This window comes from Egretta garzetta, unplaced genomic scaffold (genome assembly GCF_000687185.1).
Source record: "Egretta garzetta isolate BGI_Z169 unplaced genomic scaffold, ASM68718v1 scaffold297, whole genome shotgun sequence".
Taxonomy (NCBI): Eukaryota; Metazoa; Chordata; class Aves; order Pelecaniformes; family Ardeidae; genus Egretta; species Egretta garzetta.
In genome coordinates, this window is record NW_009260410.1 from 587,358 (window position 1) to 613,381 (window position 26,024).

At 44.0% G+C, this 26,024-nt stretch overlaps 1 protein-coding gene across 1 annotated transcript in view; it reads right to left on the reverse strand.

Annotated features, from left to right (window-relative positions):
• Nucleotides 1-765: 765 nt before the first annotated feature.
• The window catches only part of CDK15 (cyclin dependent kinase 15), a 36,792-nt gene continuing 11,533 nt past the window's right edge, over nucleotides 766-26,024 (reverse strand). The window contains 6 exon segments of the mRNA XM_035899113.1: nucleotides 766-875; nucleotides 6,188-6,321; nucleotides 7,318-7,323; nucleotides 8,922-8,970; nucleotides 16,035-16,098; nucleotides 20,977-21,070. Coding sequence (XP_035755006.1) covers nucleotides 766-875; nucleotides 6,188-6,321; nucleotides 7,318-7,323; nucleotides 8,922-8,970; nucleotides 16,035-16,098; nucleotides 20,977-21,070 — 457 coding nt within the window.

The following is a 26,024-nucleotide window of genomic DNA, read 5'->3' on the forward strand; positions in this document are numbered from 1 at the left end:
TGCTATCACAGCTAGGTTGCCTCCTAGCTTGGCAGACAATAAGACAGTCAGACTGATTTGGCCTCAATATCAGCTTTCAGGTCTGCCCAGCAAGCACAGACCCAGCCGGTGACGCTGACTGGATACATGCTGTTGACAAATGCACAAAGTAAACAAAGAGACAGGATATAATAAAAGAGTATTGTCTGGTAATTTCTTTCAATAACAGTGATTTTAAGTGATCTTTTGGTCCTCTGTAACAAAAAGGAGATGAAAAATGTTGATACTGAAGTATCATTTTGAGGCGTGTCATATTAAAATACTGATTAATTAAAACCAAGGAGATTTTGCTTGGCTCTGGTGAGGTTCCATTGCATGTGAAACCAAAACAAGTAAGCTATAAAATGCAAACTCAATAGACAAGGACAAAGGTGAACAAAGCAATTTGGTCAGTTTAAGCAATGGGGAAATGAAGCAACATTTTGACTGGGGAGGCATCAGAGGGAAAGACACTGGTCTGAGACTCGGGAATATGATGAAACAAACCCAAACCTTCCATGAAACCACTGAGCATTGTGCTTTGCGGGCCATTGGCTTGGTGATCTCGTCTCTTTGAATGTGAGATTTCCCACTTTGTCCTCAGCCTGGGATGTGGTCATTCAGCTCTGGGTATCAGTTCTGTTTTCCCACCCTTAATACACAAAGGAATTCATGTACTAAGGATGATGGCAGCAGCTTTACAGTGGCAACTACGGGGCCCACGAATTAGTCAATCATCCCTGCTTTCTACCAAAACTTGCTTGAACCTCCTGAGAAATGGCCTTTTTGGTAAGAAGCAAACAGGTCACAGATTTCAGGTTGCAGTCTTACTCCTGGAACTGTGAGCACTGATTATCCTGTGGAAAAATCCAGGTAAAGAGGAGGCTGCAAAATGGTCCTTTTCCTTCACTGTGCTACTTTCCTAATGCTCTCCTGTGACATTAGCCATGGTATAAACTAATTCAGGATCCTATTTCTCACAGGTCCATTCCTTCTGACTTTTTTGGAAAATTATTTCTTTAATCTAGGCACCCTTCTCTAGAAATCTCATCTACAGTTTCTTTTCTTTTTTCTTTTTCTTTTTCTTGGAGCAACCAGCAAAATATTATTTGGTAGAACAGTGGTGGGAATGCAACCCACTAATCAAAAGGATTCAAATGGATCTACGCACTGCCAAGCTCTCTCCTTCCCACCCAGCAGAGGGGGGAAAAAAAGGAAAAGAAAAAAGAGATAGAGCGAAGGCACGGAGCTTCTCTCCTTCAGCAATCTCACAAATGCAAAACCTTCCACTCCAGTGACTCCTCATTAACTTACCAAATCTGACAGTCTAATTATCGTAGCTGCTTCACGCTTAGAATAAATAAATACTAAAGTGGGTGTTTAAAGAAATTGAGCAGTGAAATTCAGTCATCTAGACAGTCAATAGAGAGAGAGTTTATTTTAAATTTTTATATTCTTATGTATTTATATCATTTTAGGAAAGATAATGAGATAGTTGTCTTTCAGGCTAATTGAGTTCCCAGGTTCATGGTTGCTTGCTGTCACAATCTCGAACTTAGCTGTAACTTTTGTGCCTTAGAAATCTGATCACTACATCCCCATTTGCTCTTTTCTGCTGATAACCGGGTGAAGGCAGAAGTGCACCTGAGGATGGCAAATGACTACATGGGAGTTCCAGTCCGGATGTCTTTCACAGCAAACAAGACAACTAAATCTTCTCAGATTTGCATTTAAGAGTGTTAAGGGAAAGTGGAAGTTAAAGAAACCTCAGATATAACTTGCAATCAGGCAGAATACAGAAAAATGTCTGCTAACCTCTGATGCAATAGCATCTGCCTCCATGAAGGGTATTAACAGCACTCCCCCCAAGAGCAGTTCATCTCCCTGAACAATAAGACCTTTATAGAGATTCTCTGGCCTGAGATCAATGGGAGTCAGAGCATTTGATCCATGTCTGTAGGACTTTGTTTCCACAAGTCATGTGGGCCAAACTTTGCGCCAGTTGTGCTTTTGCAAGAGCATGAGCTGGGGAGTCAGCAAAGGAAACCTTCCTTCTTTTCCCATCTTCCCCTTCGCCCTGTGCTCCTGGTCAGGGCCCAGCACCTGCCAGCACGATGTCTGCTCCAGGCCAACACCCAGGGGGAAGAGCTTAAGCAGGGCAACCTCTCCAGAGGCCTGTGCCCTTGGCACGCATCTACTGTGATGTTGCAATGGCTCTTTCCTACAGTAGTGGCATAATGACATAATACAAAACCTCGGTGTTCTGACAGTATTTATGCAAGCAGATCTTCCACCACTGTGGAGATCAGGCCAGGTGAAGTGAGAGGGGTTTTTTTCCTGAGTTAAGTGAAGATTTGCATTATCAGCTCACAGAAAAGACTGCTTCTGGTTCAGGAGTGACAGATTATTTGCTTCTTAACACCAACTTTGGTTTATTCCCTTATTAAGACACATTATAAACCAGTCATACACCTGGTGGGAACTTCGTTTTCTAGGTGTCTTTATCTGATTTGCAGTGAAGAATAGTCATTTGCTGCATACAGAGGTGGCAAAGCACAGAGGTAAAAAAATGTGACTATATAAACCTTTTAGCTATGAAGGAGGACCTAGGGAAAGCCGCCAACCCAAACAAGATGTCCATGAAAGCCAGCTCTTCTTTATAGGTGCCCTGTGATAACATCTAACGGTGCTGGCTAATCCCAACAGTGATGGGAGTTTTGGTAGACAATGGCTTGCAGCCTTAACCTCCTCTTTGCCTAGGTTTGCTTTGCATTAGTTTAGATGCAACAGGCATTAAAATGACAGTGCTCTGTCAACATCAAGTCTCCCTCTTCCTCCTTGTCTCTGAAAAGCTGAATAGCGGGCTGTTTTAGGAGAAATGGTACAGTGTCATCACCACCTGGCACACTGGTTTTGAATTGCTGGGGGGAGAAAACAACCAGAGACCTACCATACCCAAAAGGAGCAAGTCCCTCCTAGTCAAAGCCAGGATCATATCCATGCAACACGCAACCCTCCTCATGGAGCACAAATTGGATTTGGTGACTAACTGCTGTGCCGATGGTATGCCCAGGGTTGAATGTCTCCTGACATTGGTCCAGTGGGAGGTGGAGGTGCCAGCTCAGGCCTCCCCGGCCCATATGCCCAGGTTGTTTGGCCACAGCTCTTCTTGCAATATGTTTTCTGGGGAGCACACTGGTACTAACCCCAAATCCCACTGCTCACCCTCCCTGCTTGCGAGCCCACTCTAAAGCATTCAAGGGCAAAAGAGAAGGAAAATAAACCCAATCTATAACTAAGAATAATAAGCTGCAATTGTTACTGTGGCTGACCTGTCTGACAGCAGAGTGAGATACCTTCTCAGAAGGCCCTTTGCACTTCAGGACTGACACTGAGTTGAGAGCACAGCTCATGCTTTCTTGATTCAAGGATCTCATCTTTCTTCCAGGAGTGATTAATTGGACAGAAAACATTCTGCTTTAGCAGGTGGCAAAGGGTTAGACTAAAGTTTTGTCAGAGCTGCTATAGTGCAGGGCTGTACTGCACAAAGATAATTGTCTCAGGATTGGCTTAGGGCAGAAAAAGGACAGCAAATGCTCCAGTTTTACGAAAGGTCATCACTGCCACCCCTTAGGCTACAAGCCACAGTGGAAGGAAACTAGAGAATCCCATGCTCCTCTCCTTTGTTGCCATATCCAGAGGTGCTGGTGGCACGTATAGAATTAAGGCCGCCAAGACGATGAGTGAGGTTTGATCCTGGGCCTTAGCAGCGCCTTAGCACTAAAGGCACTGGAGCGAGCAGCTGTAGGAGAGGCCCATCTGTAGACTAGCCCCACTCAGGGACAGAGAGTCTTCCTCTCTTACAGCATGGGCTACTCTTTTTTCCTAGCATTTTCCATCCAGAGGAGCATAAGCAACGGCAACCTGTTCCCTCTGCAGGAGCTGACCACCAGGAAGCAAAGAGCCCCTTGTTCCCTCTCCCCCTTCCCAGCAGCAGCAGCCAGCCCCTAGCCATTAGCATTCCCCTCCATAATCAGAAACATGCTATTTGGAGGGGTACTTACCTTTGAAACACTGATTTTTCCAATTAATTTTTCCCACAAATTGACCTTTGAAAAACATCCTCCAGCTTCTGGCTTGTTGTAGCAACTTATAAAAAGGACAGTTATGGCTACAATTATTTCATAAAAATAGAAAATAATTTCTTATGGGAACCTTTTATTTTTTCAAATATTGTTTCCTGCTTACTCTCTCACACACCTTGGGATCAACCTCCTCCTCCTCCTCTCACCTTTCATCTCGAGCTCATTCTTTGCCCTTCTGCTTTAACTTTCTCCTTCAGAGGATGGGGACTAATCGTCAGCATCCTCCAGAACAAAGTGGAAACAGAATATATTTAAAATTTGCACTGTGTTATTGTAGCAACCAGAATTTTAAAATGATCCAGTTAAATTCCAGAATAGTGTGATGCCAAAATGACACAAGAGAACAAATGTCTTACACTATTACGGCAATGGGGATGGCTACATGGGAAATTATTCAGAATTGCCTAATTTCTACAGGCTTAATGAGTCACTCATTAATATGGTCTTGCATGATCATACTGTACACTTTGATTCTGTTCCCAACACATTGGTTACTATGATAACGCCATGCAGTTCCCTGTCCACAAGGTACTTCTCACCGCAATATGGGGGATAATAAATATGGGATGGTGCATAAACCCAGGTGAAATGAATCTATCCCCTCTCTGGCAGCGTGTCGGAGAGACTGACGCATTATGCCAATCTGTTTTCTCATTCCTTCTATTTCTCCTCACTCTCTCCCTTTCTCTCACACTGTCTGTCTCTGTACCTATTTTTTTCCACACTCTCTCTCTCTCTCTTGGCACTGACACTTTCATCTTCTCCCTTGGGGATTGGAGATGTCACTGCGGGAAGTGCTTGTCCGCCTCTCCAGCAGCAGCAGAGCCCTGTGGCTTTGACAAACCTCATTTAATTGGGAGGAAGCCAGGAGGGTTTGAAAGAACTGAAACATCCACGAAACTCCTTTTATCAGGCATAATTTAAACTCTGCATGGAAAAAACCCTATATGTATAAAGAAAAGTCAACTTCCCTCCTGCTGTGCATGCTCCCCTCCTCCTCCCCCGGCACAGGCAGGCTCCTGCGAGATTCCATCTTTTCATTTTTCTAAAAGTGTCAAAGTAGATTTGTGCTCTGTGGCTGGGTGAACAGAAAAGGAATGCAGATGTCTCTTGCTCATGCACATACACACACAGAGCACCTTCTGAAGGGCGGCGGTTTGGGAGAGATGCTAGCTGGCTGCTACTTCACTTGGGATGTGTCACAGGAGCCAGAAATTAAGTTTTCAAATAGCTTGACAACACAGCCCAAGAAGGCTGCTTCTTAATTGCCCCATCTTAAAAAAACCCACCCAACTAACTAGTGTAGCTGGTGCCCAGTAGGCAACGGGGAATGCAAGGGCTCTCTGGCCTATTGCCCAAAAGGAGGGAGCTTTTCCTGGTGAGGAGCAGAACCTGTAGCTTGAGAGACCCTGTACTTACTGTCAGCTCAGGGCAGAAGAGGCAGATCTGTGTGTATGCAGCTGTGGGCTTAAGAGAAAGGAGCAAGGGAAGAAGAAAATAAAGCAGGTAAAACTGAGGAAGAACTGGCGCGACAGGGTACGAGGAACAGCTGTTGTCTCCAAACATCAAAAGGGAGCAGGAGGAGCGGTCCAAGGGAATTGGGGCTAGCACATCATGCTGAGCAGCTGAGAATTCAGGACATCAGGAGGGACCAGCATGTGAGGTATGCTGAATACACAGTGTGAGCCAGCCCGAGGGAAAGCTCCGGGCCCCTGGGGTTACAGAATGGGGGAGAAACGACCTGTCAAAGCATATACACCTCCGCTTTGTAAATGTACCACGGCGGCAGCCCATCCAGGCCCCCTTCTAGTATTAACACTGTGGTCAAGTGGAAGAAAACAGAAAAACAAGCTGTCAGATTTGCAATGGGATGTAAACTTTGCAGCATATGGGAGTGGGGAGGGAAGGCAGGCAGAGAGAGACGAGATTGAATGGCAGAGACTTTCAAAATACAGAAGAAACTCATAATAAATAGCACGTGAAGTAGCTCTTTCTTGCTGAGATGAAACTGAGAGTTAACTTACCAGCAGGAACATGTTAGAGCTGAGGAGGCAAAGGGCTGAAGAAGCCCTGAAGAAGCGCATCTTGCGCAGAGATCCGGCCTCAAGGGAAGGCTGTAAGCATCCTGGAGGCCAAATCCTCTGCTGCTGGCACCCTGCTCGACCAAGGAAAGCATGAGAAAAAATAGCATAGGAAATGAGCACAAGCCAGAAAGCTGGAACCAGAACTTGACCCAGTCCTTCTCAGAGCTTGAGGCAGAGATAGTGGAGGGACACAGGGGAGCCGAGTAAACCCACCCCAGCTATATAGCTTTCCAGAACATTTGCTTTTCCATGTAAGTTTGATTATGTTGGAATATATGCACTCAGGTTTTCAGCTCAAACTCGTGTTTTCAGGGGAATTTTGAAAATAAATTGTTATTTTGCAAAAGGAAGCTTGTAAGTAAAAGGGAAAATGCTGCTGGGGATACTGTATTTTACATGCTGTAACTGGAATATCAGAGGTTGATGTTACCAGTTTACAGTGACAATGCAAGTGCACAAAATAACCTGACTGGCCCACTGAGCAGACCAGAGGTCAAAACTAAAAAAACTAAAGAAAATACCATTTCCCCTTTTCCTACCGTAGTACCAGTAGTGCAGCTGGTTGTAAAATGTGTTGGGGATTCACAGAGATGAATCTGTTTCTCAGGATGTGTGCTTAAAATAGATGTAATACACACATGCTCCATGCCCAGCAAATACCAATGCCAAGTGGCTGCTTTCTAGAGGAGCACACAGCTGGGGATGAGGAAGTGGAAGAGAGAAAACAAACCAACAAGGAAACAAATAAAAACAGTAATTTAGTTTTACAGCTTTTACTTTGTTTGTTTGTTCTGATCATGTTTCAGCATCAGGAGGCCCATTGGAGCATGGCCTGTTGTGCTTCCTCCTGAGGCCCCTGCCAGTGCTTCCCCTCCAAGTGACATCAGGCGCCGGGATCCCCCTGCCCCTATACTCCCCCTCCCTACACAGGACATTTGACATGATGACTTTTTTTTTTTTTAGGAGATAAAATGTAAAAAAAAATAAGGGAAAAACCACAGGGGGAGAGAGAGATATCCTGAGAAACAGATTTATAAAGACTATCTGGCCTCACTGTAGTAGGTAACTACTGAATTCTCACCTCCAGCAGAATGATTTGAGCTCCTGCTTCCTTGGGGAGAGGGGACAGGACAGGACCCAGCTTGAGGCTGCTTGCTAGAGCTGCACCACAGGCATCCCCTGCCATGGCAGGGTCTTACTGGAGACCCTCTGCCCCCTTGGTCCCTGCTGCTGCAAGGCTCCCACACTGGGCAGCAACATGGTTCAGAGCTTCCCACCACGGCTCAGGCTTCCTGGTGGTGGCTGAGCTCTGCACAGAGCTCCCCTTTGATTTCTTAATTGGCCATGGAGAGTCATGGCTGAGCAGTCTGTATGAAGCAGCTCTTTCCTTCTCAAGAGCCGAGCATGCCAAGGCAGCCATACCTGCATAAGGACTCTGTAATGTCGAGTTGGAGCTCGCTCACATGTAGCCCTGAGCTCTGCCGCAGAGGCGCTGGGCCAGCCCATTGGTGTGGGGCTGTAATGGGGCCTGTCAAGGGGTTATGACTAAAAAACAGAAGTTGCAAGGAATATAGTTATTTCTTTGTTCAGGCTGAGAAAGGCTTTGTTCTGTTCCAGGACCTGTGTTATCAGGGTTTGGGACATGCTGAGCTTTACATGTTTCTGAAGATGTGCATGACAATGGCTGGCATTTCAGCAACCTGTGCTTTGCTGAAAACTTCAGCATGTTTGTTCAACCCTTCAGAACAGTGTCTGGGAAACCCAGTTCCAAAGGGCAGCATATTTCCCTCTGAGCATGGGTCCCAATGGGTCCCAAGCATTGAGACAAACAGATAATAAACAGCACCAATGAAAAATGTGGTTACATCCTCAAAGAATATTTGACTCTTGACCTGTGCATGAACACAGTCCTGAGGACAAATCCTGTCTAGTCTTTTGCTACATTATCTATAAAGCTTGTTGTGTGCCTCAAAATCAGTATTGGGGGGGTTTTCAATTTTAATGACTCTCTGAGCTAGGTTAAGACACTTTGCCTGATTATAAATTTCTTTCATGGATACATATATACATTGTGTGTGTGTGTGTGTACATATATATGCCTGAAAAATACTCCCTTCTTTTAGCACACTAGGGAGTGATTGGGCGGTGTTGGTGTGCCTGGTCAAGCTGAGGTATGTAACCATGGCCCCAGTCCCATAGCTTTTGGCCACTGAAGAATGTGATTTTTCCCCTCCTAACTAATCACAAGATTATTTCATTGTCTCGTGAAAATGCTGTCCTAGCATGCCTTCCTTTACCACTGTTGAGCAATGTTCCTACAGTCTGTTTCCAGAAATGAAAACTGGGACAGTGCAAAGTCTGTCTTCAGTCTGGGCAAGAGGGCCTGGGAAAGTACGACCTTCTGAATTGGACTGTGCCCTGCAAAAAGCTGCTCATAATGTCATTGAATCACTGCTTATCTGAGAATAATCACTACTCCTCTGAGAATAATAAACCCACTATGTGCCTACCTCTACTGAGATCTCTCGAAATCAGTTGCTTAACTGACGTTAGATCTGCCTGTTACTACAGAGCCACCCTGCTTGCCAAAAGAGCTCATTTCAAGTTAAATGATTGCATAAAGAAACAAATAAACCCAGAGGCGATTTTGACATTGCCGTTATAGGTAGCTTACCTGTCACAGATGACTCGGAGTCTCTGAGGTCTCCTGGAAGCAACCAGTTCTAGAAAGTGTAATATGCAATCACAGGATTAAATGAAAATCAAGCCAAAAACCGTTCTTTGAGCCCTTAACAAAAACCATGTGCTCAGAATTTCAAAGAGCCCTATAGAATCTGTCATCTTAGTATTTATAAATATACATTATTCCTATAGGATTTGAGTACCAGCATTGATGTTAATAAGGCTGTTCCAGTTCTGTAACCCTTTCCTTTCATACATCTGTGAATACAGGCCCTGGGCCTCCTTCTGTTACAGTGCGAGTCTTCGCTTTGACTTCAATAAAAGCACTATCAGTCCCTGAAGCCTTTGCATGAAGGAAGCAGAAAGAGGTTTGCAGGCCTGAATCCCCTGCAATTGGCTTGGCTTGGATGCTGAAGGGATGCCTAGCTTCATGTATTGCCCTGTGGGCACATGGGGCTTTTCTGCATGGAGATGAAAGAAAGACTGGGGACGGAGCAAAGGCACTTGGGTCTCACTCTCTTCTTGCCCACTGCTCTTGCTGTCAGTCCCTCACTAAGTCTGTTGTTTATCAAGTTAACCAGTTTCATGCAGGCTTTGTACTTACTGAGTCAAACATCTCTACCAGACTGGAACTTCGCAGAGTTTGCAGTTTTCAGAAGGCTGTGTTGTTGGTGCCATTTTTCAAGGACACATTTCTAAACGCTGTGGAAAATGTAGAGGAATACATTCCTCAAATGTTTTCTTACAAGGCATGAATTTTCCCAGGCTTAGATATGAATGAATGGCTTAAGCCTGGAAGATTTCCCCTTAGAGCTGATCAACAGAGACATTTTCTTGCATCAGAAAGGCTGTAATTTCCACCCAGCTACATTTGCTTGAGCACCATTTCTGACAGTGGTGATGAATGGTGCTCTAGCCATGGAAAGGAGAGCAGGAAGGGTGCTGTAGACCTCCTTTCCAGCCCAGCTCGGACAAGCATTCCCCACAGCAGCGAGACCACCAGGAGGCAAGCGCCACTGGTCTGTTGCCAGTCAACTTGGAGCTTGGCTGGGGCTTATGCTGCATGGTCCGAGAGCATCTGCTCTCCCTTCCTGCCCCAAAGCACCAGCCACATCATCCAGGGACAGAGGCTGATGGCTGCAGGCAAAGCGGGAGCACCCTCTGCCTTTGCTTGCATGGCCATTTCCAGAGTGCCAGGCCCAGGGCCTGGGTCACTCAGTGTCTGACTTGACACAGAGACAATTTGAAAAAGTGCAAATGACTGAACTTGCAGCACTTAACCTTTCCAACAGCAATCTTTCACCATTAAGCCAGTCAAGCAGGTTGTTAAACCTGTCTGTCACAGGGTAAGTAACAGTTCACAACTGAAGTGTTCTCCTACACCCAAATACTAAGGTAATTGCTAAAGCAGTAAATGGCAATATAACCTGGGACAGGATTCATGACTGTGTAGGTGCCAGAGCAATGGAATTATCGCCAATATATAGAAGTTATATATGAGTATATTGAATAGCCCCTTCCCAAATCAGTCACTGAGATTAACTCTGGCAGAACATTCCTCTTGGATCACTAATAACATTTTCTCTGGATCCTCTTTCCTTCATTTTGCCCCCTCAACTGTAATAAAAGTGTAGAAATAAATTGTCCATATTGAGTAGAGATGTAAAGTTTCCAGGCAGAATAGAAGAAAAACAATTTAAAAATTATTTGGAAAGGCATAAGGTTTTTTTTGTATGAGGTAGAAAATTTTACCTCTTCACAGAGCTGGCCAAAAACTTTCAGATGTTGCAACTTTCTGCCAGAAAGTTGTGATTTGTGAGATGGAAACATTCCATGGCAATATATAAATTTCCTTTAATGAAAATGTCAAGATTACTTAAATATTGTACTTTACCTCTACTGAAATCTTTTAACATTAACAGTCTTCAATTAGTTTAACATAAAAGTTAAAAAAGGCATGTTCAGTTGGTAACAGCAGGGCAAAATGTTTTGATGATATCTAAGTGAAATGTCACTTTGTTTTTGTGGAATGCATTTTCAGGATTAACATTCCAAGGAGGAAATAGGATTTTCTTTACATTACAGATAGAAATATCAGCTTGCATACTGGAAACTGGGAGGAATACCTGAATTATAGTCTTTGCTGTCTCGAGCAAGCCTCTTGACTTAGATTTATCATTTATATAACATGGAGATTAATAATTATCTACAAGGGGTAGTGTGAGAGCCAGTGAACCAACTACTGCTGTCCCTGTCCAAACACATCTCCCAGTAGAGAATTCTGCTTGAGTGAGGACTGCCAAACTTGCCACTTCGAGTATACAGAGCTTTGATTATAAATGGAAGATATGGGTAAGAAAACAGTGTGTCTCTGCTCAAGGGTTTAATGCAGTTAACTAATCCACTTTAAATCAGTTCAGATTAATCTCCTGACTGACCGTTGTGTCGAGCAGGGTAAGAACAGAGCAGTAAATATTTTCCCTACTGTAAGATTAAGTCCAATCTAAAATTGTAAAACAATGTAAACAGCTACTCCTTAAAGGTAAGAGATAAAGAATATTTGGATACCGTTCCAAAAAGTAGAAGAACTACTGATTTAATCGTTTTACACTGATGATATAGACATAAAATGATGGGATTGTGTCGGGCTGATTGGCTTTTTTAACAACACGAGTAGATCTGAAAGGTAGCGCTTGGGTTTATTTTCTCTCTGTATGCAAGGCAGTGTGTGCTAATGAGGAAATACCTTCCTATATGAAAACCCAGGTGGAAGTGAATAATGAACTGATAATGAGGCAAGCAAGCCAGAGGACAAAAGTTAAACTTTCCTAATTGATGAAGAGAGAGAAAGAGGATGCCAAGTGCTGCTGGATGACGGTGCTAGGGTTGCAGGCTCACAGAGAAAATTTCTCTCATTAGTGAAATCTCTGTGGCTGCAGGACAGAAGCAGAGCTCTGTCTGTGTGGCAGGCTGGAAACTGCAGTCTGTGCCCAGTGCCAGACAGATAGGAAGGTTCCCCACAGCCTGGCCAGCATATACTGCGGAGCTGCTCTTCCCTTTGGGATCAAAGCCACATGCAGTTTATTATGACAATAAAAATTTCATCGTTTTAGAATTCAGTTTCCAACCATCCCATTTGTTAAATGAAGCATCAGCATAAAAATTGAGATAAAAAAAAGTGGGGGGGGAGAAGGGGGGGGAGGAGAAGCACTCGGGCTGCAGACTTCATCTGCTTCTCAAAAATGTCATTTGAAGTTTGCATTTCAGAGCCTCCTGCTTGTTGCCTCCATCTGCTGGTGACATTTTGGAAACGCAACAGATGATACTTAAAATCCGTACTCGGGAGCAGAAGTTGACCCTGGAAAGCTTCTAAATCTCATTCAGCGTAGCAAAGCCTGCAGATATGTGAAAAACCAGGCTTAATTTAAACATCATTGCTGCATCTGAAAAAGCCCAGTGTAAAACCGGTGTCTGCAAGGTGAAATGATACTACCTGCCATAGGAAACTTGATTAGTCAGCCTGTGAGATAAATCAAGGAGTAAAGCTCACTCATAGCAAGTTCATCATGTTATAAACAAATAAGCACTGTTCCCCACTCTTTGGAATCCGAATGTCAGAAAAAAGAAACAAAAAACAACTTGGTACATCAGGCGCTCCAGTATTCCCAGTTTGGCAAAAGCACTAGCGTAATGTCATGGGCTGTGAGTCCTAATCCTTTCCTGCCCTTGACCCCTGCTGTCTAGATTCAAACTTGTAACCATTAATGGGGCTGGATCAAAACACTGGCCTTCTGGTGTCACCAATGGTGTTTAGAGGGGATTTAAACTCCCTGCTTTTCAGCACAGTGAAATGAACACAGCAGTAGATTAATGCAAGGATTTGAGCTCACACAGCATGAGAGCTTTCAAAAATAGTGTTAACAGAGCTACAACTGCCTCTTTCAGGGGAAGCAAAATGAGGGGAACAGAACAAATGAACAAACACAGGGCAAAGCCTTGTCGCTATGGGCAGGGCTCCTAAGCCTGCTGAGCCAGGGAGAGGGCCAGGGAGCACGCTGGGACACGGGGCAGGAGCTTTCCCAACCCTTCGTGTTCTTCAGGAACTGGTTCTCAAGCCAGGGCTGGGGTAAAACCATGCTTTCAGGCCACATGGCTGCTGTAGGTCTGGCCACAGAAGGGTTGCTCACCCATCCTTCCTATTCACCTGGGGCCAGGCACAGGTTGAGATTTTTGGCAAACGGTAGGCAATGGGCATGAGGCCCATTTCTGAACTTCTTTGCGCAAGAAGGCACAGGGGCATAGGGTGCTCAAATGCTCCTTTGTACATTTCATTCCTTGCCAGTTGCCCATAGAGGGGGTAGGGGAGCTGCTCTTCCTCCAGCTGCCCTGGCTTGTGCCTGGCTCTACAGCTCTACAGCCCTTACAGCCCCTACAGCCCCGACAGCCCCGACAGCCCATGCTGTATCTCCTCTTCAGATTCTGCAGCAGGATGTTCTCAAGCCCACAGTAGTGACAGGAAAACATCTAAAGGTTTCCAGCTTTCATTTCAAAGATTCCTACTAACCCACCTGGCCCAGGAACCCTTCCAGTAACAACCTCAGTCTGGGGCTGAGCCTACACTGCTGAATCCAGTGGGAGTTTTGCCATCGACTTCAATGAGAATAGGATCACACCTCGGTGCTTTGTTTTGCCCGTGTTCATTCTTTGCCTCGGGCAGGAACCTGTTTGTTTGTTTGCTGCCTGCGCTCACTGGGAACATCAATAGGACTAGCTAAAAGCATTCAAGCCATCAGATTTGGGGAAGTGCTACGAACTTTTTTTTGCTTATCTGAACCATCCCAGGCACCCCAGATTCTCAGGACGGGGTTGGAAATAACCTCAAGAGAGAAGGTTTTATCAGGCAGACTCCACAGCTTCCACTTGGGCTGAGCGTGTCCTGGGACAGGGGAACAGCACTTGTGCTTCAGGGAAGAGAGGGGAAGTGCACAGGAGCACGTGAATGGCAAATATCTTTAAACAAAGAGACTAATTTGCCTTCTTACCAGCAGCCCCATCGAAAACTGACTTGATTTAGTTCATGACTAGGGCAAATAGTCCAACCTTATATGACTAACCTTCTTCTATACTGGATTGTATAATCCAGGTGTGAGCCAAGTGCTTGGTTCCAGTACGTGGCTGGAGCAGCTCAGAGCTCCTTAGGCAGGCTCTGAGGAGGGGAAAGGGATGCTGCCTCTCCAGTTGTCACAGCTATTGCCCCAAATACTGGTTCAGCACCCCTCTCCCATGTGTTTGCTAGCATGGTGGGATGCTCCCACAGGAAGATGTCCTCTAACTCCTGCATTTCTGTCTGCTCCAGACAGAAAAGGCACCAGCGTCACTGGATCACAGCACAGGTCAGTTATGCCCCACTGGAGTCCATTAGGGAAACTTTCTATCAAGCCTGAAAGCAACTCAGACTTGAAAACTGCTTATGATGACTAGACTTGTCTTTACTGGAGCCATTTCCATGCTGCCTAGGTGCCTGACCTCTCCCTCCCAGCCCTGCCACTGGCACCCTCCCCTGTGGCAGAGGACAGCACTGCTTCTCAGGCAAAATAGAGCTAAGTGGGAGTCACGACTCTGGGCAGTTCTGAGCACTCATACATTCTCTGTTGTCTGTACTAGTTTCTTTGCTAGCGTAGCCTTAATTCCTGCACTTTTAGATTGTCCCTCTATATAGCATCGGGATACGTAATCATCATCACTGAGAGTTTTTGGCCTTGTGTGAGCAGATGAATGGCATAAAAAAAGTTTGTTGTGATCAGTCTGTCCCACACATGAGCATTCCTTTCCTCCCAGACTATCCTTCCCAACTTGTGGACTACCCAGCCAAGCCTTCAACAACTTAGAGAAGAAAGTGCTTCCTCCAGCTGTCTGCTCTGTGTTTGCTCCCTATCCAAATTAAACTTGCTGTGGACAGCGACACATTCCCATTTCACGCTGGTTTGATTAATGTGTCTCAGCTAATTGTGTGAAGGATTCCAGTCCTTTCGACTGTGAGACCAGGTTATTGTTCAGCCAGTCGCGGCTACCATGTGAAAATGGGGGCTGTTTAGTGTTCATGCACCAGAATCAAAGGAGGGGCATCTTGGACTGGGTCACAGACCAACACCCACTTCTTTGAAAAGATGTTACTATGCTCTACTAAACCTGTAAACCTCTTGCTCAAAGCACGTCTTCTCCCTCCTCCTCTCCCCCCCTGCTCTTTTTTCCCCCTTCCAGATAGACAGGCTCCCCCCACCACTCTCTTAGGGTACAAGTGAGAGAGAATGGCTAGATTGTAGATGGGTAGATTTCACATTCTAGGGTTTTTAATATTTCACTTTTATATTTCTCTTAGAGAATGATCCTGCTGAGAGGCTGAGAATCAGTGCTCATCATTTCCCCCTCACTGACACTTGAATATATTTTCCCAAGAGAAAACATTAAACAAAAAGAGAGAGAAAGAGAGAAAGGGGGAGAGGGAGAGTGACTGAGCTAGCTTTTCAAAGCATACTTCTCAACCTGCCCACATCAAAATAAGAGACAACTGGCCCTTTGAAGTCCAGGACACAGACTTCTCTACCAGCCCATGTGGAAATAAAAGAAGCCAGCTTTATAAATCACACAGATTTCTCACCTTGCCTACATCAAAATCAGGGACAGTGACCTTTAAAACTGAGGTTTAAAGGCCCCCAAACCAATCTCCATAAAAATAAGGAGAGTTCAGATAAACTGTGTCTCCAGGTACCTGTCAGCTTTTCCAGTCTAAACCAGGAGACATTGGTCCTTTGCACTTGATGAGTGGAGACTAACTACATTGCCAGCACTTGCAGCAATGAAATCTTCCATCAGCTCATGTATGCCCAGCGTTCAGTGAGGCAACTTTGCCACACCTGTACCTTTGCTTGTATCCTAGGCCAATCCCAGTGTTGTTGTAGGTCCTACAACACCAGTATCATTAAGTAGCTCAAGGGATTTAGTAACACTGAAGCACAGGATTTTTCATAATGAGAATTACTGACGCAAAAATTAAGTGGCCAGTGGCTCAGAGAAAAGGCTGGCATTCTTGTGAGTTAAATCCTACCTGGGTTATAGTTAGGGAGCTTGGAAAGTCCTAGCCAGGTGTCCTCGGTTGGGACCCCCAATACCTATGCAAAAGAAGAAAGAGAGTGAGAAGAGCAATAACATCTGTCTGCTGGTACCCTGTCTTGGTGTGGAGCTGGAGGAATCGGTCTCAATGGAGAGAGACTGTGGCCTTTACTGTAAACCAGCGCGGATTCACAGCGCCCTGGCTTGTGTTGGATCTACCACTGCGCATAAAGGACACTGACATTTTAGCACATGATTTTATAGCGGAAAGGGTCGTGCTGAGATTGAATGTTGTTGCTGCTGGGAACATCAGTGAAGGCGTATGCAGCCTCACTGCCAGGTGCCACTCCTGCATGTGTTTGCCAGCCCAGGGGTCACATCATTCAGCTCCTTTTGCCGCTGAAGGTGTCCTCCTATGCCAGAGCTGCACCGGGGACTTAATCTGTCCACTTGCACTGGCAGGGGCCAATACACTCAGCGGCAGCACTGGCTCTGAGCTGCGATAGAAACCCCTGCTGTTTTGAGGTGAAAAAGAAAAGCTGGCAGACAGGTCTACTGGGAGGTGCTAGAAAGCAGTCCAGTGTCTCATCTTGAAAAGTCCAGAGCTTCAGCAGTGTATCTGGCCTTTATTATGAATTGTGGGCTTCAGAAGCAGGTCCTCACTGAGCAAAGTCCAGGCCAGTAAAGCCTCCTCCAGCCTCATTTTAGTTGCTGAAATATGTGAGACCAAGCATATCTAGATTTCTGCGCCGGTTGCAGTTGTGGATGTTTAGTGTTGTTATTATTATTACTTACCGCATGCAAAGTGCCTTGTGCCTATTGATATGGGTGAGTTGTGCTAAAGGGGTAAAGCCACATATTTAAGAAGAGTTCACAGCATGTGATACTGTATTATAAATGCGTACTGTTAACTCCAAGTGTTCAAAGTTTATCATCCAGACAGCCCCCCAAATTATCAGATTTCCTTACAAACCAGTGAAATTTTAACATGAAATATGTCAGGGTTTTTTATTAACTTTCTCTTCTCCAACATCAGCTTTTTCTCACATTAGTTACACTTTGCGTACTATAAACAATTCTTTTTCCTTAAAGTGAAAGCTGGGGTCTATAATATGGGGAACTCGGCCTCACAGAAACTTGCGATAAGATTGCAAGAAAACAGGCATCAGTAAAAAAAAATCACATTAAAGAAGGAAGAAATATAAAGCCTGGCTGTTGCAGTTGCTATGCATCTGGTAGCTGATTGCTTTTCTCACTCACAGTTGGGAAACAGCTGTGAGGACAACTGCAGCTTCCTGGAGAAGACAGCCACAAGCAGGGTCTGCATCTCACGGCTGGCACATATTAGCGTGGTGGTCTGTGGGGGGAAGCAAGCTAGGGTGGATTGCTGTGGCCCATGTTTCCAAACTGCTTATGGATTCAGCCCACCACAGCAAAGACCAAGGGGTAGGACTTTTGTCTCTGCTCATCTGTGAAATCAGTCTTGGAAGCTGCCCCAAATCAGCCTTGGAAGCTTGAAAGCTCCCCAAAGAGAAGGTGTCTTGTGGCATTTAGCCATATGAGGATATTGGAAGGTGGCTTGCACCAAGGGTAATTTGACAGCGCTGGATGAGGATGCATTCTTGACTGGTGTGTATATCATATAAGTAGGGCAGGTCTGCCCAAAGCAACTCTGTGTGCACAGGAAAGAGAGAGCTGGAATCTGAACCTGAATCCAGAATTTGCTCTCTTTTGCTACCATCTTAGCTTTCCAGGAAGCCACAGAAAAACCTTTAAAATATTCTGCATCGGAAATCCAGGTGTGTGTTCTGAGGTGCCATCCCTGCATTCACCTGGGCCCTCATTCTTCAAGGTTTCTTGTGAGCCATCGGGCATCAGCCCTGAAGGCATCAGAGGGAGCTGGGTAAGTTCAGTACACAGAAACATCATACTCTCTGGGGTCAGCTTAGCACTCTGCCTCTCTTTGGTGAAGAATTGAAGAAAATAGTTATTTGTGCATGCCAGTACTTTGCTACCTAAGGTTTTCAGCAAATGCTTAAGTTTTGCTGAGTTGAGGTGCAAAAGCATTCAGAGTACTAATCACCGAATGCCATACGAATATGGATTTATATACATCTTTTCTGAGTGTTTACAAAAGATGCTCTTACAACCCATGACTTTGGATCTGGTTTTGAATTTCCAAGGTAATGGGGCAGGTGATAGTTTTTTCTTTCCCCCCCCCCAACCTTTAATGAGATTCCTTGCCAGATCAGACAATTTCTTTAACTGAAATAAATTATACTCTGGGGATTGTTTTATCTGTTGTGTATCCACCCTAAATCTAATTACTAACTCTCTGGCCCATGCCATCAGACAAAGCAAAACAGCTGCTCTATACTTGCTACTCTGACATGCTTCCCCAAGCAGGTACTTTTTACTGTAGTGAAAGGTCTTGGAGCAGCTCAGTTCAGTCCACTTTGGAAGAGGCATAGTTTCAGCCAGAAACATATTTACAATGCCCACATTTCAGCAAGCGCTTTAAGTTGGTATAAATCGTTGTGTTCTCTCTCTGCCCTCTAACTGCTAGCTTCTCCTGTGACGAATCAGATGAAGGAATCAACCTAGCTGATTTTGCTTAGTTTTTTTGGGAAGTTATATTTTATGTTTTTTGTAGAGCAGCCTTGTAGTCATTCATTTGTCACATGTTCGGCTCAGCCACAGAAGCATGCTGGTGGCATGCTGCAGCCTAATCCAGCCCACATGAAGTCCTTCTCGGCACAAAATTGATCAGTAACAAGGGAGTTTTTGAATGCAAAACCTATGCTTCATTTCTTGAAATTTGAATGATGGATGTTAAGTTTATCAGGTTTGCTTACCCTCCACGTCATGAGCAAACTGGAGACACTGCAGTTTGCATTCCCTCAGGCCATACTTCCATAAACAGCACTGCCAGCCCAGGTAGCTCCTTCCTTTTTGCCCCCTTCCCATTTGGTCCTGCTCCCGTGTCATCCCTTCATTAGTGGTCATTAGTGCTACTACTGGTCATTAGTGCTACTGTTTGTGCAGCCAGATGATGAACTGGGTAAATAAACTGTTCTCATTTAGAGTAACCCAGGGAGAAAACCAAATTACAGGTTTGCCAGTTCATGTAGCTCCATGTATAAGTGAGGGGTGACACAGGAGAAAAAGCAGCCAGGGATAGAGATGGGGGATGCAGACTGCTTAAGGTGGCACTATCCTCTAGAAGAAATGCTGGTGAAATGACAGTCAGTCAGTCCTGATGATTCAACAGGACAAACACGTTTCATAGAATGGGGATTTTCCAGCTATATATCTATACAGTGTTTGAACCAGCAGTCCTACATGGAGATGAGCATGCTGGGTGATAGTAGACTCATGCACACAAATGCAGACAGTCTCTAAACCAGTGTAGGGTGCCTCTATTATTAGTACATGAAAGGAACTGACTATTAGAAAACAGTAGGAATCCCCGTTCTGAACCTCACACTCGGCAAAATATCTCAAGTTAGGCATCGAAAGCCTCTAAGGAGCTTTGAAATCTTGGCCTAACACAGAGCCTCATTCCAGGCTGTATAATAACATAAAACCTTCTGTGAAAGGCACTAATTATTTCATGGGTCTTAAAGCTTCCTCATGATTTTTAAATAAGGGGGTTTTTGCCTTCTATAGCACAAATCCTATTAATCACGGTATTAGTTATAATACCAGAGAAATGACGATAGGGCTATAACCCTCTGACTGCAAAACCACAGGAAATGTATCCAGAGATTTCAGAGCCATAAGTGGAAGGATACCCTTCATTCACACTCTGGGAAACTGGATCCTGCCCTGGCTTTGAACCCTGTTAATTGGCCAAGTGTGGATTTTTTTTTTTCCCCTCAATAATTCTTTTCTTTTTTCACTCTCTATGAAAGAGAAATTCAGCATTTATTTAAATGGACTGAACTCAGGTCTAAGAATTGGACCCAATTCTCTGTCTTTCTATCACATTCTAGCTAAAAGCAGAGAAGAAAACCCTACCAGGCAGGAGCGTTTCTGGATGAAGGGATTAAGAAGGAAAAATCTGACTTACACAGACTCTAGGTATAAAGTCCTTTCTCACCACTTTCCAAATTTCATTTTCCTGTACTTTCTCCTTTGAAAACCCACATTTGGGAAACACTCTGTGCAGAAGATTAAATCCCTGGGAGGAGATGTGAAAGGGCAGACACCTACAGCAAAGCCCAACAGGAATCTATAGGTTGATCTTCCTGAAGAGTCAGTAACAGGGTCAGCAGCGAGCAGTTGGGAACATACAGAATCCACTACTGCTGGTAACTGCCTCAATTCTACCAAGCCACGCTGAGGATGTGGCTCTGTATTTCAGTTTCCCCAGCAGAAAGAACAGCTTAAGAGGCTCCTGAATATGTCTGCTCTCACTCGCTGCTGCCTTTATAAAGTAATTTCACACTTTCCATTATGCCAAAGCAGTCTCCAAGGCTGCACCATGAACTGGATGATACAAAATATTCCAAGTTAAAATGAAGAAGGATCTCTAACAAACCTCAGGGTCTTGCCATTTTCAAGGTAGTTTAAGAGCAGTATTAGAGCTTCTTTGTGAGAATATGGTGTGCTGTATCCTACAGTAAGTAAAGGATTTATCAAGAAGGAATAGAATTTGTAGTACCTGCACACCTTTTATGCTTTCTTCAATTTGATGTCACTTTAATTGGCTTTAAATTTTTGATGAGATGACAAACATCAAAGGAAAGTCATTTGATTTACTCCTGTGTCTGTAAGAAAGTTGCCAAATACAAAACGGGTTACAAAGTCTGCTATGAACTTGGCAGATTGGACCAAATTATTTCTGCTATTCACAGGACCTATGCTTAGGACTTCAAAATTAAGTAGGGGGCTGGATTCTTTTTCTCTGCCATTTCAGGGTGTATTTTAGTCACTGCCCAGATCTTCGTCAGCTCTTCACAAGTACCAGAAGTTCCTGCAAATATTGGCTGGCCCTGGATCATTTCAACAAATATACAGCCTGCACTCCTGCAAGAAACCCAAGGTATTAACTCATTCATGTACATGACATATATGATTGTTGGGATGGGCAGGGGAAAAAGGAAGAGAGAGCATTGTTGGAATGGAAATTTAGAAATCTTGATTTTCAAATGCATAAATCCTGATATAAGCTGTAAACCCTGTATGTTTTGCAGCTCAGGTCTGAAAAGTACCAGTCTGATGTGTAGGTATTGTATATGACCTTACATAATCTAGTTGAGAGAGAGAGAGAGAGTGTGTGTGTGCGTGTGTGTCAAGCAAGGCAGGACGAGGGTGTCTGTATATATGTAAATAAATACAGGCTTCAGTGAAGGCTAATATACCTCTACCGTATGGTGGTAGGCAGGATGTAGCATTATAGAAAACCCTACCAACTGTGGGAAGTCAAGAAGTTTCCTTTGGAAAGGGCCATCTTAAATCCCTCATCTTGTAGCACTGTTCTAAGCACTTGCAACTGGCCCTTGTTGCAGGTTGTATGTACTATCATTAACCTCATCCAAGTCCTACAGACTGAATTAAAAAACTGACAAGTCAAATAGGATGGGACCAGACTAGAGATTCGTCACATTCACATCCCTCCAGGGTTTTAGAAAAAAATGAAACCGTCAAAGTTCCATACAAGTCTGCTCTCATCTCCTTTTTCTCATCAGCATCACCCACTAAAAAACCCCACCCTTCACCAGCAAGACAAGACAGGTGGTATCCTTGGAAAAGAAACCCACTAAGCACCATCTTTTTTTCCAGCATCAGACAATTTGTTTCAGATCACTTTCAATTTATCCTGTTACAAACCCATCTGAAAAAGATGGTCATGGAAGAAGCCTGTGGAATACTACATTGTTTTCCATGAGAAAAAGGTGCAAAATTGGACTGATAACAGTAGGAAAGATAAACAGGGAACTACTGCACTGTAGTTGAAGGATACATTAGACACAGAAAGAACACAGAGGCACTAACCACTCGAGTGATTTTTCCTTCAGAAGCAAGTAGCTCTTCACTGGAAAATGGAAGGTAAGATTTCATAGCATAAAGAACTTGGTGACAACATCAAGTTAAAGTATTCTTATTTTTATGCCATCCCCTGCTCTGCATTTGTGCCAAAGCAAACCAGCCAGCTTAAAAAAGAAACCACCAAACCCTGCAAAAAACACTTAATTTTGCTAAGGTGAATTAGTCCTGCTGGCAATAATGATGAGATAGTTGTGATCAGGGTAGGCTTACCTATTTGCAAGTATTTCCATCTTTTATTGCATGATGTAAAACTCTGCTCATTTACTTTTTAATTTTTTTCCTCCGAACTTTTTCTAGCTTTCCTGTCTTTTCACTAAGCCCCATCCCAACTTTTCAGGTTTCAGTCTCAATCTTCTTTGGTTATAGCAAATTTGAGTTCTTTAAGCTCAAATGTCAAAAACACAGTTTTGTCTAATAGACTCTGAAAGTATTTTCACTTGCTGAGCAACAACTAGTAATCTCTTCTGGTCATCTGTACTGCTGTGTTGCCCCTTGCACCTTGTTTTTGCAATACCGTAGATGCTTTTCCCACCTGGCTGTGGTCAGCTGAAAGCATGACATGCAACTCATCTGCAGTATTCATTTTGGTCATCCTTGTGCATCAGGTGATGCTAAGCCTGTTTGCAGATCCATATCTAATGCTGTTTTCACAAACATCTCTGCTGCACTTTCCCTTAGCTTCCTGTACCTTAACCTTGGGCCTTGTGAGCTTAGCTCCTTGCCTGTCTAATACGCTCTTACAGGGTCCAGGCATCATGAAACTTAACCCACAGCTTTTGCGACATAGATTTTTTGTGTTTCATATTGCTACCACATCACTAGATGTTATTTTGGAGCCCACAGATTGATTCTACTGAGACCAGTGTCATACCAACCCTCTGTTTTCACAGCTGATGTATGCGGCCAAATGGCTCACCCTATTTTGCAACCACAGGGGCTGCTGTAATCCACTGATTCCATTGCACAAGTTTAACGGTGTAAGGTCAAAGCAATTTGATTTGTAGGGAGAAGAAGAATCAACTCTACATGTTTTTGGAGCAAATGATCCCAACATTCACCCACAGTTTGGTGAAATGGCCTTTAGACTGGCAACAGCAGAAACTTTCTATGGACTCACTACAGCCCCCAAATGAGACATGCAACTGGACCTTCTACAGAGAATCTTTCTAATGAATAGTGCTGGCTGTGCTGTTTCCTAAACTGAATTTAAGACACTGAGGATTTGGGGACTGGAGGTACACATCAGTTACTAAGGAAAAGGGGCTAGTAACAGCGAAAGTGCCCTATAATTGTGGTCCTTGTGACCTAACAGCTCTGCTGCAAAGGTCTAAGGCAGCAGAGTTCATGGCAGACAGAAAACCAGATCTGCTATGGTTTCTGTTATTGCTGAGAAGGCTTCAAATCCAGACAGAGCAATAAATGGAAGTAAGTAGAAAGCTGTTTTTTCTCTTAGATTCAGCTAGCATTTGCTAAGAATTACTCATGAGCAAAGAGTTCAAAAATTCAAATCTAATGAAACAGTCTTTTCACTAATGGACAAGCTTTGAGGAGAGGAACAACTTGTGGGTTGTTACAAATGCACCTTCTGGTAGAGCTCTCTTTTGTATTCCTGGTTTATTCCCATTATCTCTGGAAGCCTTTAAACCTCAGTGTCTCTAATAAAGACAAAACTATCAGAGCAACCACAACTGCTGGCAAGGAAGGGCTTTTCGTTTCCTGTCATGAGACTCAGCTGTCCAGCTGCCTTTAATGCCTGCTTGATACTGCATTGATTCATCAGTGGCAATTATAACTGTTTCTATCTCTGTGTGTTTCCAGATGAAATATGCTTTTCTTTACAAAAAAAGGCCAGAAGTAGGTAGAACAACTGACGTATGGGCACCCCCCTCTTTTCCCAGGTATTTTTATCTATCTGTTAAAGTAGGACTTTGGAAACTAGTGCTAGTCACCATATGAGCCTTTCAGCAGGGGCCTCAACTTTCATTCTGAGATATAGGATTTACAGTTACTACTCTGACAGCATTATGAGGATCCTTCTGGTAATGAGGATGATTCAAAACCATTTACTTTTTTAAATTTCCGAAGATTTAGACATCACAGAATCACGGAATGGCAAGGGTTGGAAGGGACCTTGGGAGATCATCTAGTCCAACCCCCCTGCTAAAGCAGGTTCACCTAGAGCATGTTGCACAGAACATCATCCTGGCGGGTTTTGAATATCTCCAGAGAAGGAGACTCCACAAACTCCCTGGGCAGCCTGTTCCAGTGCAGACATAGCGTTGTTTTGGTTTTCCCCTTTTCCTTCTTACCCCTCTGATACTTATTTCTGAGGTCCTCTTACCTCTTCAAGTCTACAGGTTTCTTGGAGGGTCTCAGTCCCAGATAGCTGCCTTGGGAAGAGCTAGGGCAGAGGGAGGGGTCTTTCAGGAAGAAGCCTTAGACATGATGTTTCAGCACGTGCCAGATATGTGTGTGAAGCAAGACAGTGACTGCTAAAGTAATAGAAGAGGTATAACCGGTTATGGGGATATTTAGTCCCAGTGAGCATAAACAGAGCTGGTTCAGACCACATGGTTGCATCTGCCTGCAGTCCCTGGGGCAGGTTTGAACACTGCACTTACTCCTCAGCCTGCAGTGCTGCATCACACAGTTGAGAGGCGACGTCATCAGGATTAAGATCCAAGATATCTCTGCGGCATCCCAGAGTTCCCTCTCCATAGTTCTTCTGGCATCGGGAGATTGCAATTTTATGTTTAACCAGAAATAGATCCTTTCTCTTGTTCCTCACCGAGCGTGGTCTGTACAGTGGAGCCCTTAGCCTATATCTCCCAGTTTGGCATAGCGAAGCAATGTGAACCAGGCTGGGGAGAAGGCTGTAGTGGGCCTGGCAGGTCCACATTAAATGACTGCACGGGAACTCCTATTCTACATGAATCTACCTAGGAAGATTCCTGTGATTTTTTTTTTTTTTTTTAATGGAAGATTATACAAGGAAAGCCTGACTGAAAAGAAGACATGACTTAAGGCACTCATGATGTTAGCAGCTACTAGTGCTGCACATGCATAAAGCACTTGGTGTTTTAAATAAAAAAAAAGTCTCTCTGATAGGCAGTATAATCTCCCTGAAACGTTTGTCTCCCTGAAATCCCTTAATTGAATCTTCTAAAGTCCTGAAGAGATAGTGAGGGAGAAAGAGGGAGAAAAAAGATACAGTGAGATTAAAGCAGCTTTTCTAGTTAGTCCAAGAGTGAGTGAGTCTCCTATATCTCTTTCTTCATCTATTCAAGGCCTCATTCACTTCCCATGTGCCTCCCACTGACAGTATTGCTGCTCAAGCACACTATGCATGAATTGCCATAATGTTTTATTTTGTTATAATTGGTTTCTTTAAACCAAGGCTTTAACACCCACTGTCTCATGCCATTACCAAGGGCATTCTGACCTGCCTTCATGTAAATTGCAGCATCCAAAAGACATAGGGTTTTTTTTTTTCTTTCTTCCCAATAGACAAGTAACATCTGTGTGAATTCACATTATTTCCTAATAGACAAAAATTGAACTTAAATGCAGTGTACATCAAGATAATAAATGACTCTTGTTAGAGGAAGTTACTGAATAGAGCTCACTGAAGTACTCTCTATTCTCTCAGCGTGACATCTTTCTTTAGGGCAAACACTTTGAATGTTGTTATTATAAGGAGGTGTTATAACAAAGGTGCCTATAGTGTGAATGTAGTTCAGTGGGACTGAGAGTACTGTGCTGTTAGAGCTGGTCAGTGCTGGATGAGATCTTTGTATACCACTCCTGTGTTGCTATTCATTACGCTAGAGCAGAGTTATGTCGTGGGGACGTTGGTTTTGCACAGGCAGAAATGCCAGGCTTTCTGTGAGCAGCTGAGGCTTTGGACAAGGGTCAACTTTCAGGAAAAAAA